General features: G+C 52.1%; 1 protein-coding gene across 1 annotated transcript in view; it reads right to left on the bottom strand.

The window, feature by feature from the left end:
- Positions 1–13,473, bottom strand: part of FHAD1 (forkhead associated phosphopeptide binding domain 1) — a 115,038-nt gene that overhangs the window by 16,725 nt on the left and 84,840 nt on the right. The window contains exons 20-25 of the mRNA XM_069477353.1: positions 11,376–11,549; positions 9,552–9,777; positions 7,961–8,033; positions 5,415–5,521; positions 4,864–5,023; positions 3,595–3,727 (exon numbers count right to left, since the gene is read on the bottom strand). Coding sequence (XP_069333454.1) covers positions 3,595–3,727; positions 4,864–5,023; positions 5,415–5,521; positions 7,961–8,033; positions 9,552–9,777; positions 11,376–11,549 — 873 coding nt within the window. The remainder of the gene's footprint in view (positions 1–3,594; positions 3,728–4,863; positions 5,024–5,414; positions 5,522–7,960; positions 8,034–9,551; positions 9,778–11,375; positions 11,550–13,473) is intronic.

The raw sequence follows: 13,473 nt of genomic DNA, 5'->3' as shown, positions 1-13,473 counted from the left end.
TCTCCTGGAGGGGCATTTTTAGAGGAGAACACACGATGCTTTCCTTTTAATTGGTAATAAACAGGCTTGTCTGATATTTGCTAGGGGAAATTTGACACACTGGCCCTTGGTTGGTCTGGAGAAAGGCAAATCTCCCTCTGAGACTTCCGGAGCCCCTGGCAGAGGCTGTCCCACAGAGCGTCCTGTGACAGCGGAGGTGTTTCATACACGCACCCGCCGACACGGGAGCCACCGGAGACACGGGGACCTCACCGGACAGCTCGGGCTTGCGCTGGTTTACTAAGAGTGCAGACAAGGAAAGGCCTTCTTCATCTTTTAAGAGTCATGCCCCCTTTTAAGATTTGGAAGGCTGCAGGGTTCTTTTCTCCAGAAAAAGTCACATACACACAAAATTCTGCACGTAACTTCTAGAGGTTCAGGACCTCCTGAGGTGCGGTCCGGACTGCAAGTTAAACATTTGTCCGGGGTGAGCAATTCATTCGCTCGTTCACGCAGATTTACGGGGCAGCTGTATGTTCGAGCCTCGTTCTAGGCTTTGGGGATTCGCAGGGACTAAGACGGCACCAGCCCTGCTGTCAGGGATTCTGCATCCTCATGTGGGGAGACAGACGACGGGGCGATAAGCAGGGGAAATAGACGGGGTTTAGCGATAAATGCTAAAGGGAAAGTTAAGCGGGGAGATGGGACCCGGTGCTGGGCACGGCTTGCTGTTGCAGACAGAGCTGCCGGGGAAGGCCGCAGTCACACCGGCAAGAAAGGGAGAAATTGACAATCTGGTTCTTTTATAATAATTTTTAAAATAACAATTTTGGTTCACTTCATACATATATATAGATAGATAGATATAGACGATAACATATGTAGCATGAAGGGAACCAAAATTATTTTTAAAATTGTCTATCTATCAATCATCTATTCATCAACCACAGTGCGCTACATGCCAGACACCGTTCCAGGCGCTGGGTGCAGGCGGACAGGCCCCTGCTGCTGTGGAGCTCAGTTTCATGGGGCAGACAGATGACAAAAAAACAAACAGGCACGTAAATACTCTAATTCCTCAGCGCGATAAATGCTGCCTGGATGACAGAGCGGAGGAGGGGAAAGGAGACAGGCATCTGTTCTTCTTCCTGTGGTGACTCAAAGGCTTATTAAGGGCCTGCAGGACATGTCCCAGGCCCCGTGCTAGCCACGCTGGCCACCGGGGGTCCGGGGCCCATGGCCTCCTTCAAAGGGCTCCATGTGCCGTCTGAGGCCCTCCTGGGACTGTCCCCCATGTCCTCACCACTCGCTCCTTCCTTCCTGCAGGCTCTGCCCCGGTCTCCTCCGGCACAGGCCTCCCCACCTCCGCATCCGAGCAAGCCCCCCCCTCCCCCCAACCAGCACGCAACTCTGCCCGGCTGGCGTGTGGTTCCTCGGGGTGCTTATTCCCACTGGACACTTTACCTGATGTTGACATGTCTACTTCTGTCCCTCCCCTCCCAGAACGTAGGCTCCAAGAGAGCAAGGTCTTTGTCCCCTTTGTTGACTGTGCTGTTGTTCCCAGGCAGAGCACTGTCCCTGGATGGGGATAGTAGATGCTCAACAAACACGAAGCCCGAATGGACTAAGGTCAGAAGGAGGAGCCACAGAGCTGGCCCAGCTTTCTAGCTGGGACCAGGGCTCGGCAGACGGTGGGCGGGGCCGGGGGCCGGCATCCCACCCCCAGCTGCACTTGGAGGACCTTGCTTATGCTGGGACCCCAGCCCCAGCCCCGGCCCCCTCCAGGCCGCATGGAGGGTCCACTTCCCAGGTCGTTTCTACGCTGGCCTCGCTCATCTCTTTGAGGGTGTGTGTCTGTCCCGGTAGTAAACTACCAGAACGTTCTATGCCTGTCTCTCTGTGTGCAGGAAAGGGCAGGAGATACTGAATTTGGGGTGTTGGGGGGAGCCGCGGCAGCGAGGCTCAGGTACAGCCTCTGCTTGGCCTGAGGAGCTCCCCAAGCGCCACGTGACCCCTCCTCACGGCTCTCCTGGGAATCTGTTTATTTAGAGAGGACGGAGATTCTTTCTCATACAACTCTCAAGCCCTCTGACCCACTCTGGCTTGGAAAGCAGGAAGTGGCCCGAGGGAGGAAACCACTCCAGAGGGAGCAGATACATTTTCCTTTTATCTTGCAGCCTCCCTCCCCATCTCCCCCTCCACTAATCCATTCTCACAATACAAATTAAAAGTCAAGGGCATCCCAGTTTCAACAATCCGTTCTAACGAGCATGTACAGAGTCCATGGGGGGGTTGGTGTGGGCGGGGACCCCCGGCATGCAGCAGGCGCTCAATAGTTGTTAAATGAGTGGATGAGTATGGGGCCGGTGGTCCCGCTCTAAGAACCTGGGATTCCATTGGGAGTGACACACGCTCCCTGCCCCACAGAGCTTACGGCCCCCTCCCGGTCGCCCTGAGCAACAAGAAGACACTTTTGCTAAAGTGCTCTGGACAGGAGTCGGTGCCAAGGACAGCTGGCCGACCTTGAGCCCTTTCGTTCAAGCTGCTCGCGGCCCTGGCTCGATGCTGTCTGGCAGGAGAAAGGCATCTCTGAGAAAGCGGGAAGGAAGCTGACACATTTGGCCCTGCTTCCTAGTGAAAATCCAAAGCCTGTTACTGGAACGCCCTGCTCTCCAGGTTCCTAAAGCCAACGGGAAGGCTATCCCCGGACTCCAGGAAACCGGGGCCTCGAGGAACCACTGCACCCCACGATCAGCCAGCTACGGACGATGGGGAGTATCGCAGCCCCAGCCACAGGGACAGAGTGTGAGCACCAGCTTCGAGGACGCAAAGACATGCTCCCCGTTTGAGCGTGGGACTTCCAGGCATGCAAAGGCTTCCGGGCAGCCACACAGAGCAGTTATCAAGGGACAGCCGTGGGGCGTTAGCTGTAAGGCTCTTCAGGAAGGCAGTTCGGCCTTATCAAGCACGGTTTAGGAAGTACAAGTACATTACAGCATCGTGCGAAAGGAGAAACAACCAACAACGGGGGCGGCGGGGGGGGGGGGGGACTGGTTGGATAAAAGAAACACAGTGGAATTCTATGCGGCCATTTCAAAGAGTGAGACAGGTCTTTATATACTTACTTGAAAAGATGCCCATTAAACAGTGTCACGTACAACAGAACCAAGCTGCAGAATGTATAGGGTTTGATACCATTAGCAATAAAATTAGCTATTAATAAATATCCGTATGTATGGGTTTGTGTGTGTCTATAGATAAGGTGGGAACTGCCATTCCTCCCAGACAAGGGAACTAGCACACAGTGACCTCACAGAGTTTGTAAGTGGAGGAGTTGGGGTTTGAACCCAGGCAGAGTGGATCCCCCGCACACTGCTGCCCACATAAGGACGCGGAGGCCTCTGTGAGGAAAAGATCTGGTGGCACACACGCCAAACTCTGACCTCCAGGGACTGCGATGGAAGGGGCAGGAGTCTGTATTTTACGTTGTACATTTCACACAATCGGGCCATATTTTCGGAATTTAGAATGAAATATCTTCAAAAGGAAAGAAAGCCATCATTGGGCTCTGTCTCCGCATGTCCTTCCGGGTGCCCAGGACCGGTGGGCACTCACGTCTTGGCTGCTGGAGAAGACCTCGGTGCGGCTTGGTTCTATCTGCACAGAGATGTCACACGTCTGGGCCTTCTTCCTGGGCTTCTGCTCCTTCTCCGTGTTCAGTTGGAGTCTGTGTTTCTCTTGGGAAGCCCTAGGGCAGAGAGGAGGAGTCCCGGAAAGCAGGATGGCACGGGGTTCCGAGAACCGCAAATTACTTTTGTACCCATTGGCAGACCAGGAAATGGAGCTCTATTTTTACAGGTAACTGAATTCTTTGAGACTTCAAGTCTCCTGCCCTCAGGTTTCCGGAGAATTTGGTGTCAGGAGACTTATGGGAGAGTGGCCAGGGCAGTGGGCACTTTGCTTCCTATACTGTGGACACCTGCTGTGGCATTTACAGGGACATCTACTGCATGTCTGCAATTTCTAACGCTTTGCCTCTGTTAACCCTGCTATTCCTCATAATAATTCCATGAGTTAGGGAATCTCCTTGCCCCATTTTACAGATGAACAAAGAGACACACAGCAATTTACCCGTGGTCACCGAGCTTGTAAGCGGAGGCGTCTGGCTTTGAAACCAGGCGGCCTGGGTCTGGGGCCTGCTCTTTTAGCCACTGTGTGAATCTGCCTTGGCCCCCAGGGACACGAAGCTACAGGATACACACAAAACAATTTTACTCAAACTCTTTTTGGGGGAAACCATTACTTGTGTTAAAACATGGGTAAGCTATGAATAAAATTGCAAACTCACGGGTATTTTTTAGATTAATCTGTGGGACAATGACAATATTTTATATTTATTTTATGCTGACACCTCCAGTTTATTCATTTGTTCAATAAATACTAAGTTCCTGTATGTTCCTGTATGTGTGCATGCCAGCAACAGTGGGCAAAGTCTGCATAGACCCCGTTCCCATGGGGAAGGCGAGCAATAAACAGGCAGTTGTAGCCTTGCTGTGTGACAAGGGGTAGGTGGGACAGAGTGCAGGGGCTGAAGGACCCCAGGCAGAGCAGCAACCCTTGGCTATGTTCACTGAGGGTGAGGGAGGGAGGGCTTCCTGGAGGAAGTGGCATTTAAGCTGAGACCTGTTTTCTGAAATACTGGGCAAGAATGTCTGAGAAGCACAGAACTCAGCAAAGGCCTGTTTTTTTCTTAATTGATGAGGCTGTGAACCAATGAAACACGTATCATTCATTCATTCATTTATTCAACTCCTCAAGCAGCACCTACGGAGCCCCCTCTCTGTGCCAGGCTCCTCCCCGCGCTACGCAGATGGCCCCACACACCTGAGCGCCTCCTTGAGCATCTTCAGCTCCCGGTCCTTCTTCTCCACCAGGCCGCCCAGCTGGGCCATCTTCTCCTTGAGCACACTCAGCTCCCGGCTCTGCTGCTGGACCAGCACCACATTCCGCTCCAGTTCCACCTTCTGCTTCTCGTTGAGATCCCCTGGGGGCGACACGAAAGCCAGTGAGGGGGTCTCTGCTAGGGCCACAGCAGATCTGCCAGGCCGCCAAGGACCACAGTGCAGGGCTGCCCTCCAGGCCTTTGCTCCCAGAGCCAAGTCTTCTGTGGTAGGAGAAAATTCTCCCCAAAAGAGAAAGTTGCATTTCAATGCAGAGGGCCAAAGTCCTCCGGAGAAGGTGGCCCATGGCCCCCTGGCATTGGGGATCAGAGCCACATACAAGATGCACCTTTTGCTGACCCCAAGTTACAGGTGTCAGCACAGGACAGCAGGTTGGCCAGGATTTTTCATACCGAGGATTCCCACTCTTAAGCCTCATTCCCTTCCCTTCTCAGGTGGGTCAGGACGTCAAGAGACGCAGGAAATCGTTCAAACCTCTCAAATCCGACATGCGGCCGTGGGCTTCGGTAAGGTCTTTCCTTAACCTCATGATGATCTCCTGCTGAGACAGGATTTCCTTCTGGGCAGTCAGCAAGTCGTCTCTGCAATTCACAAAGACAGGCAGAGTCAGTTCGACTCCATCTTCATGGTGTCTCCGAGTGTCTGGAAGGGGCCAAGGATAAATGCAGTCAGGTGCAATCCTGGTCCCTGTGATGCCAGGCCCAGCAAAGGGATGCGGGCAGCCTTTACACATCCTCAAAACAAAAATTCATTTTGGTTACCTTCATTTAAAAAAATAGAACGAGATAGAACAAAGGATCTGGCTGGGTTTGATCTGAGGCTGAAACATGCCTTGTGTGAGGGTGACGCCACTTCTGGCTCAATTATCCATCAGCACGAATTGATGTGCTTGTGGGCTTTTGACAGTGGAAGGAAGGAAGACTATTTTTGGTGGGTTCAGGGATTGTCTGGGGACAGGGAAGAAGAAAGAAAGGAAGACAACATGACTTTTGTTCTCTCACCAGCTCCTCCGAGTTCCTGGTGGAGAGAGGTGGGGCCAGACGTGCATGAAGGAACGGTGTTCACGGGGGAGTCGGCGGAGGAGTGGGCTTTGGAGCCCAGACAACCAAGGGGGTGCAGGGATGGTGGAAGGGCAGCCCCCACCCCACCCAGAGTGCAGGACACCTTCAGCAAGCGCTCAGGGCCATTGATGGGGAGGGTGGCTGCGGCCAGGGGAGGGGTGAAGGGCGCCAGGGGCAGGTGCCTTGACGCGGAGTGGGCTTTTGAGACAGTGTGAGAAACCTCAGCCGGGGGAGACATCGTGTGTGTGTCTGTGTTTGGGGAGGAGGCCTTGCCCCTTGGGAAGCGGGTTAAGAGGCTCAGTCTCTGGGCAGGGATCAATGTCACTCATCTGAGTTCACGGGCTTTTGAAATCCCGGCTCTTCTTATGTAGACCTTTGAGGGTGGAGTGTGTGTTTATTATTGAAGTAAAGTAAAACACTGGTAGGTTGCATGTCAAAAAAAAAAAAAAAAAGACTGGTGATAATCAGAATTAAAATAACTATATATAGAATACATTCTGTGTGTGTGTGTGTGTGTGTGTGTGCTTGTGCCTCCTTGGCTGTTCCTTGGCTATAACCACAACTCTTCCAACTTGAGGCTGGAACTTTGGAACTCCAGTGTATACACAAGCTAACGCACTGGATCAGAGCAGAGCAATGCGGCCATGGCCACGTGGTGCCGATTCTTCTCCAAGTCAGGCCACTGTTGTCTCCAGAGAGGGTTCTACCAGGAGGAGGAGTCAGTTAGGAACGTTTCAGAATGAGGAGGCTGGGTATCTTTGTCTTTCTTGGGGCGAAAACCCTATGACATTAGACTTTGGTAACTAGAATTTGGTGCAGGGATCAGGCTGAAGGTTCGTCTTCTTTGAGAAACTGCCTGGGCCCTTCCCGTCCGTGCCTCCTGGTTCACATGCTGCACCGCGGTGGTTTCCTGGGTCTTGCCCATCCATACAATTTGTTTCTCTGAAAATGGTCTGTTCCATGAGGATCAAGTCATAAATTCATCGACTCTCGGGTGGGGAGAGGTGAGATGACTTAGTTGATGTCATTTAGCCCAACCTCTGAACTTTTAACCTTTCCAGGACCCCACCCCACCAAGTGGTCTCCACTGCTTGGAACCCCCGCTGCCTGCTTACAATACCTGGGAACGGACTTGCCCCTAGCAGGCACTCGGGAGAAACCGCTACTGCTGGCATTAGCTGGCATTTACCACGCGCCAGGCACGTACGTCCTTATCTCACAAATAAGGAAGCTAAGGCTCAGTGAGGTGGGGTGACTTGCCCAGGGCCACACAACTAGAAAATGTTGAGTTGGGATCTGCTATGGTTTGACTGTCCCCTCCAAACTCATGTTGAAACTGAGTCCCCAATGTGGCAGTGTTGAGAGGTGGGGCCTTTAAGGGGTGATTGGGTCATGAGGACACTGTCCTCATGAATGGATTAATCCATTCGTGGATTACTGGATTAATGGATTCATGCGTTATTGGATTAATGAATTAATGGGTTATCATGGGAATGGGACTGGTGGCTTCATGAGAAAAGGAAGAGTGAGACCTGAGTTGGCACACTCAACTCCCTCACCATGTGACGCCCTGTGCCACCCCAAGACTCTGCAGAGAGTTCCCGTGAGCAAGAAGGCCCTCACCAGATGCAGCCCCTTGACCTTGGACTTCTCAGCTTCCATAACTGTGAGAAATAAATTCTTTTTCTTATAAATTACCCAGTTTTAGGTATTCCGTTACAAGCAACAGAAAACAGACTAAGACAGGATCTGAACATAGATCTACCTGGATCTTTCCATGACACCATCCTGATCTGCTAAAGGATTCAAGAAACTTAGGCAACACCTAGAAAACCCCAGACTCAACTCCTCTTTTCAGGCTCTGGCGACGCGGCCAGAGGTAGGGTTTTTGCTTATCTGTCCTTGCTCAGTTGGCGCCAGCGGGGCTGGTCTGACGCTCACACGGCCATGGGTACTCACATCAGGTGTTCACACGCTGCCTCTTTGGCACGGCTCTCTGAGGGAGAGTCTTGTGGCACTTCCTCCTTTTGAGCTGTATCAGGGACACACGAACATTATTAGAGTCCTCATGCAACAGCTGCTGTACTTCCTCTTTGCTTATGAACAACTTAGGAACCCTCCACCTGCTAGTGAGACCCACCACGTGTTCCGTGTCACAGTTGGGGGCCCTCTCTGAGCATGAGGCCACGCAATCTTCCCAGCTGCTCTACAAGGGAGGGATCGCTAAGTCCATTTACAGACAAGGAAACAGGCATCAGAGTGACGGAACCTGCCCGCGGCCACTCAGCTAAGCAGCCTCGGCCCCTGGGTTACCCCGCCTGCTCTTCCTTCTCCTTTCCACCCAGACAAGAGTCTCAGAGGAATAATCTGTGCTCAGCATCTTCCTCTCCTCACCCCACACTTACTTCCTCACCCCCCTGCCTCTGGCCTCCATTCTCACCACTCACTAGTTTATTCAGTCAACAAACATTTATGGAACGCCTGCTTTATGGCAGGCATCGATCTATGGTGAGGGTGACACAGATGTAGTCACGCTTCAGATCCCAGCTCAAAATCCTCCCTCCGACCCAGACTCTGGGTTAGCAAACTGAGCCCTGCTCCTTGTCCTTGCCACGGTGCCCTGTTCATCCTGGATCAGGGTAAGGTGATAATCTGGTTAACCGCAGGGGCAATAACTGGCTTGTCCATCACCGAATCCCAGTGCCTAAATGAGATCGGAACATGGCAGAGGCTCAACTGAGAGTGCCGAATGAGTGAATGAACACACGCGTGCACGAGGTGGGCCCTGACAGCCAGCCAACCGCCTGGGACAGACCGGGACTGAGGCTGCCTCCAGGGAACCCTGGCAATGTCTGGAGACATTGTGGTTGTCACACTGGGGAGGGGGTGCCACTGGCATCGAGTGGGCAGAGGCCAGGGATGCTGCTGAACACCCTGCAGTGCACAGGACAGCCCCCAACAAAGCCTTATCCGACCCCAAATGTCAACAGTGCCGAGGTTAAAAAAACCCTGGCCTGAGGCCTCTACTTCCAGAACTTTCTCCAAGAGCTTAGTATTTTTGCAATAATATGACTTACCTTGGCCACTTAGGGCGAATAAGTGCTCATGACTCTGAGTTCTTCTTTTAGCCTCTTTCGGGTTTATTTTTTAAAAGACAAATCCCAGTGGGTAACGAAAGTGCATTAGCCAAGCTGCCAAAGGCTGATGGCAGAGAGAAGCCTCAAAAAGGTCCCTGCACGAGGTGTTTTCACGCGGAAAGACGGTTCTGAATTCATGCCTCCCGATGCCCCTAACAGCCCTGGTGGCCTGGGTGGCTCGCCGGCTCACTAGGTCGGCACAAAGGACGTCCCAATTCATTGTCATCACTGTTCAACCTGGGCCCTGCAGGGCTTCTCACATTGTGTGACAAGAACAAAAGGGGGTCTCCAGGGAATGGATGAGATTTTGAGTGGGGCGTGGCCTTTTCTTATTAGTCAGCCTATTGGGAGCCGTAGGAGAAGCAGAACCTGCCCGCGACATGAGGATTTCCTCGGCATCCCTTTGGCCCTACCTGGCTCGTTGTCCTTCAAAGTTGCGATCTCGCCTTCGATTTTTTTATGGTGTTGAGTCACTTTCTGGAGTCTTTCCTCTAGACTCACAATTGTCTGGGAGTGCTGTTTGACTTGCTCCTTGTATTCCGAGATTTCTTCCTCAAATTCGTGTTTCTGTGATTCTCGCTCATCCTGCAGCGCCTTTACTGTCTGCTGGTGCAGCAGCATCCGCTCCTCCATCACGATCTGGGAAGCAGAGCCACGCACGTTGTGATCTGGGAGCAGATGTGACGACAACAGCAAGAACACAGCTCCTCTACCCGCACCGGGGCTGCATAGGGCCCCACCCCAGGGCCTTTGCACGTGCCGATCCCCCTGCCCTCTACGCTCCTCAGCTCCTTGCAGGGCTGACTCCTCCTCGTCTTTCAGGTCTCATTTCCAGTGTCACCTCTTCCAAGAGGCCCTCCCCGGCTACCTCTTGGGAGCAGCCTGAGATACTTTCTATTCCAGTGGCTGTTCCCAGAGGCCTTCGTCACCACCTACAACGATCTTGTTTCCTTGTTTCTCATGCCCACTAGAACATACACTCTACGACAGCAGAAACTTGGCTTATTGACTGCTATGCTCCCCCCAGCATCTAGATCTAGATGTTCCACAGATCTTTGTGGAATGAATGAGTGAATAATTCCATAAGAAAAAGTGAATGAATTTGTATTTCCTCGAAACAAAAATTGCCAGTGACCCCCAAAAGGTGAGCCAGACCCTTTCCCACCCTCTCCCTCCTGAGGCTCTTCCTGGAGTCTCCGCCCCTAGTTCCCTCTGCTCCGCCACCCGCACCCTTAGTGGTGTCAGGTCCTGCTCCTACTCTCGGGTCTGCTTGGAGGACGTGAACTCTTTGCCCACCTTTCGGCGGCCGTGCCCGTGAGCCCGTCTTCCTAATCAGGCCCTCGTCTTGCTTTCTCTCCCCCATGTACTGTGCCGCCACCGGACTCCTGCCTTGCCTCATCTTCTCCAAAAGAGGATCCTTCTGACGAGGTCCCCTCACTACCCCAAACCTCCATATCCCCACCTGTGTGCCGTCCCTACGCCGTCCCCTCCCCAGGTGCCCTGGCTGGGAGCTTGAAGTCTCCTTTGGCGTCTCCTCTCCTTGGTGCTCCTGTTCCTTGAGCTACTTAGCAAGTCCTGCCCCTGTAGCTCTCTCTGTGGCGACTCTTTCCTTCCCATTCCTCTGTCCAGCACCCCACCACGTGTCCTTGTGATTCTGGACTCAGCAGCGGCCACCACATGCCACACCCAGAGCTGGTCTCTCCAACGCCACACCCTCTCCCAAATGTACTTCATGCACTTCTGGTGGATTAGCCTTCATCACTTCCTTGCATGAATGCAATGTCAAGCCCTCACTGTGGAGAGCCTTGAATGCCGAGCCAAAGCTTTAAAACACTGTCTTGGAATCTGTGGAATAGTCACGGGTCACTAAATTCCGGGGCTCCCCAGTCCTTCTCCCCGATCCTGTGAGGACCCTGCATCACCTCTGGGAGCGCCCTGGAGAGAGGGCACGCTAGCCTCTGTGCACCTTTCGTTCTAAACCAGTGCTTCTCAAGGGGGATAGTTTTGTCCCCTGTGGGGCATTTTTGGTTGTCACAGTGGCGGGGAGAGGGCTACTGGCGTCTAGTGGGTAGAGAACACGGACGATGCTGAGTACTCCGATGCACACGACAGCCCCTAACAGGAAGGGTCACTTGGCCCAGGACGTCCGCAGTGCTGAGGTCGGGAAGCCTCCCACTCTCGTGGCGTTGGAGTGTTCCAATGGGGAAGTTCTCCCATCTTACCAGGCCCCGACTTACCATCTTCGTTCTGGCGGTCTCCAGCTCCGCCAGCGTTTCGTGCAGCTGCATGGCCAGGCTCTCTGCCCGCAGGCTGTCGGCCGTCTGCGTCTTCCGGGTCTCTTCCACCATGGCCAGCGCGTCACTTAATTTATTATTCAAAACGTCTTCTTTTTGCCCTTTTAATTCTATTTCCTAATAGACAACAACAGACATCAAAATAACAGACATTCAGGGATAGATATTTCCCCTAGCCTCTCCGCCCTGCTGCCTGCGAGAAGTAAACTCTACGCTGTCATGATTCTGTGGATCCTTTTTAAGCAAAGTCCGTGCCTTCTCTGGAAGGTTCCAATTATTATATTAATAGAACTCTTCTTTATCTTCAGCTGAGATCCGTCTCCTTGTGATTTCTGGTCTCTGAGCTGTGTCTGTCACCTGGAACTCACTGAGTAAGTTTTATTTCTCCTTTATGAGACAGCCCATTAAATATTTGCAGAGGGCTGTCGTGTCTCTGTAAATCTCCTCTCCGGGATACGTGTGCTGAGTTCCTTCTCGCCCTGCGTTCAGGACACTCCGCTTTCCTCTGGGGCCCTGACGGCGATGACCTATCTCCTCCTGCCAGGCCCTGGCCAGACGGGACTCCAGCGCCACGTCCTCGCACACCTTGGAGGGTTCCCACCTCCTGAACCCGTTCTTCTGATCTTCAGTTGTCAAAATTCTACTCTCCTCCTGAGAACCGCCTCGCATCAGGTGGAATGTGGGCTTCTTGGCAGGCACCGTGCTGGGTATTTCATGAACATGGTTTAATCCAATTTAAAATATATTCTTGTGGCCAGGCACAGTGGCTCATGCCTGTAATCCCAGCAACATAGCAAGACCTAGTCTCTACAAAGAATAAAAATAAAAAAATTAGCTAGGCGTGGTGACATGCACCCATAGCTCCAGCTACTCAGGAGCCTGAGGCGGGAGGATCACTTCAGCCCAGGAGATGGAGGCTGCAGTGAGCTATGATCTCATCATGACATTCCAGCCTGGGTGACAGAGCGAGACCTGTCTCTAAAAAGGTTAAAAAAAAAAAAAACTGTTCTTGAGATGTAGTACTGGCATTCGCAGACTGTGCTGGTGGCAGCATAAACTGGTATGGCCGTTCGGGAGGGTAATTTGGGAATGTGTATTGTAAGCCTGAAAAGGTTTGTTTGTGTCCAATTCCATTTTGGGGAATTTATCCAAGGACATGAAGAGTGATGCACGGGGTTGTTCAACCAAGCATCGTTGACACCAGTGAAAACCGAGAAACCACCCCCGTGCCTGGCCACGGGGGACGGCAAATAACCGGGGTCCGTCCCATACAGCGCAACCCCAGGTCATGGAAGATTGTTCCACGACGCAGAGACATTCTTATAACATGCTAAGTATAAAAAATAGCTTCCAAAGCGTGTACACACTGTCACAATATAAATGACTAACTTTGTGATAAATTGATACTTATTGACGTCTGTGATAATGCGCAGCATGAAGATGCTCTGGAAGGAATCATGTTAAAATGTCACTAGTGGCAACACCGCTCAGCGGAACCACAGTTTTTATTTTCTTCTTCTGAGTGATTTTCTGTATTTTTCAAATTTACTAAGATGACAGGTGTTCCTTTTATAATAAGGAAAAGAAACGGATTTTTTTTTTGGAAAAAATAAAATACAAATACCATTTTCATCATGCTATTCGTGCAAGTTTCACCTGGGAGTGGCTTCGTCTTCTCTGCACTGCCGCTGAATTCCATCTGATTGTTTCTTAGGGTCTTAACATCACTATATTGTTGAGAAATTCCAGTGAGGACGACACACAGGCCTGGCCGGAGCATACCTCACTGGGGACAAAGGCAGGCATCCCGCAGAGCGGCCTGTCACACACAGCTCGGCCACACTCCAGGTGTCTCCAAGAATCCACAACAAACTGAAATTGTTTCTTTGCCAGCCATGAAGCCGCCCTGCCCCAGAGCAGAACACTCGCCTGGCATCTTTGCTCCTTGCCCAAGGACGCGAGAACAAAGTTCACTGTTCCCGCGGGTCTGAACTTCCTTTTCTTCTCTCTTTTCTCCTTTCCTGTTTACTGTAACTGCTGG

Source organism: Eulemur rufifrons, chromosome 8 (genome assembly GCF_041146395.1).
Source record: "Eulemur rufifrons isolate Redbay chromosome 8, OSU_ERuf_1, whole genome shotgun sequence".
In the NCBI taxonomy this organism is placed as follows: domain Eukaryota; kingdom Metazoa; phylum Chordata; class Mammalia; order Primates; family Lemuridae; genus Eulemur; species Eulemur rufifrons.
Note: the sequence above shows the minus strand (reverse complement) of the source record. Positions and strands in the feature narration are given on the sequence as shown.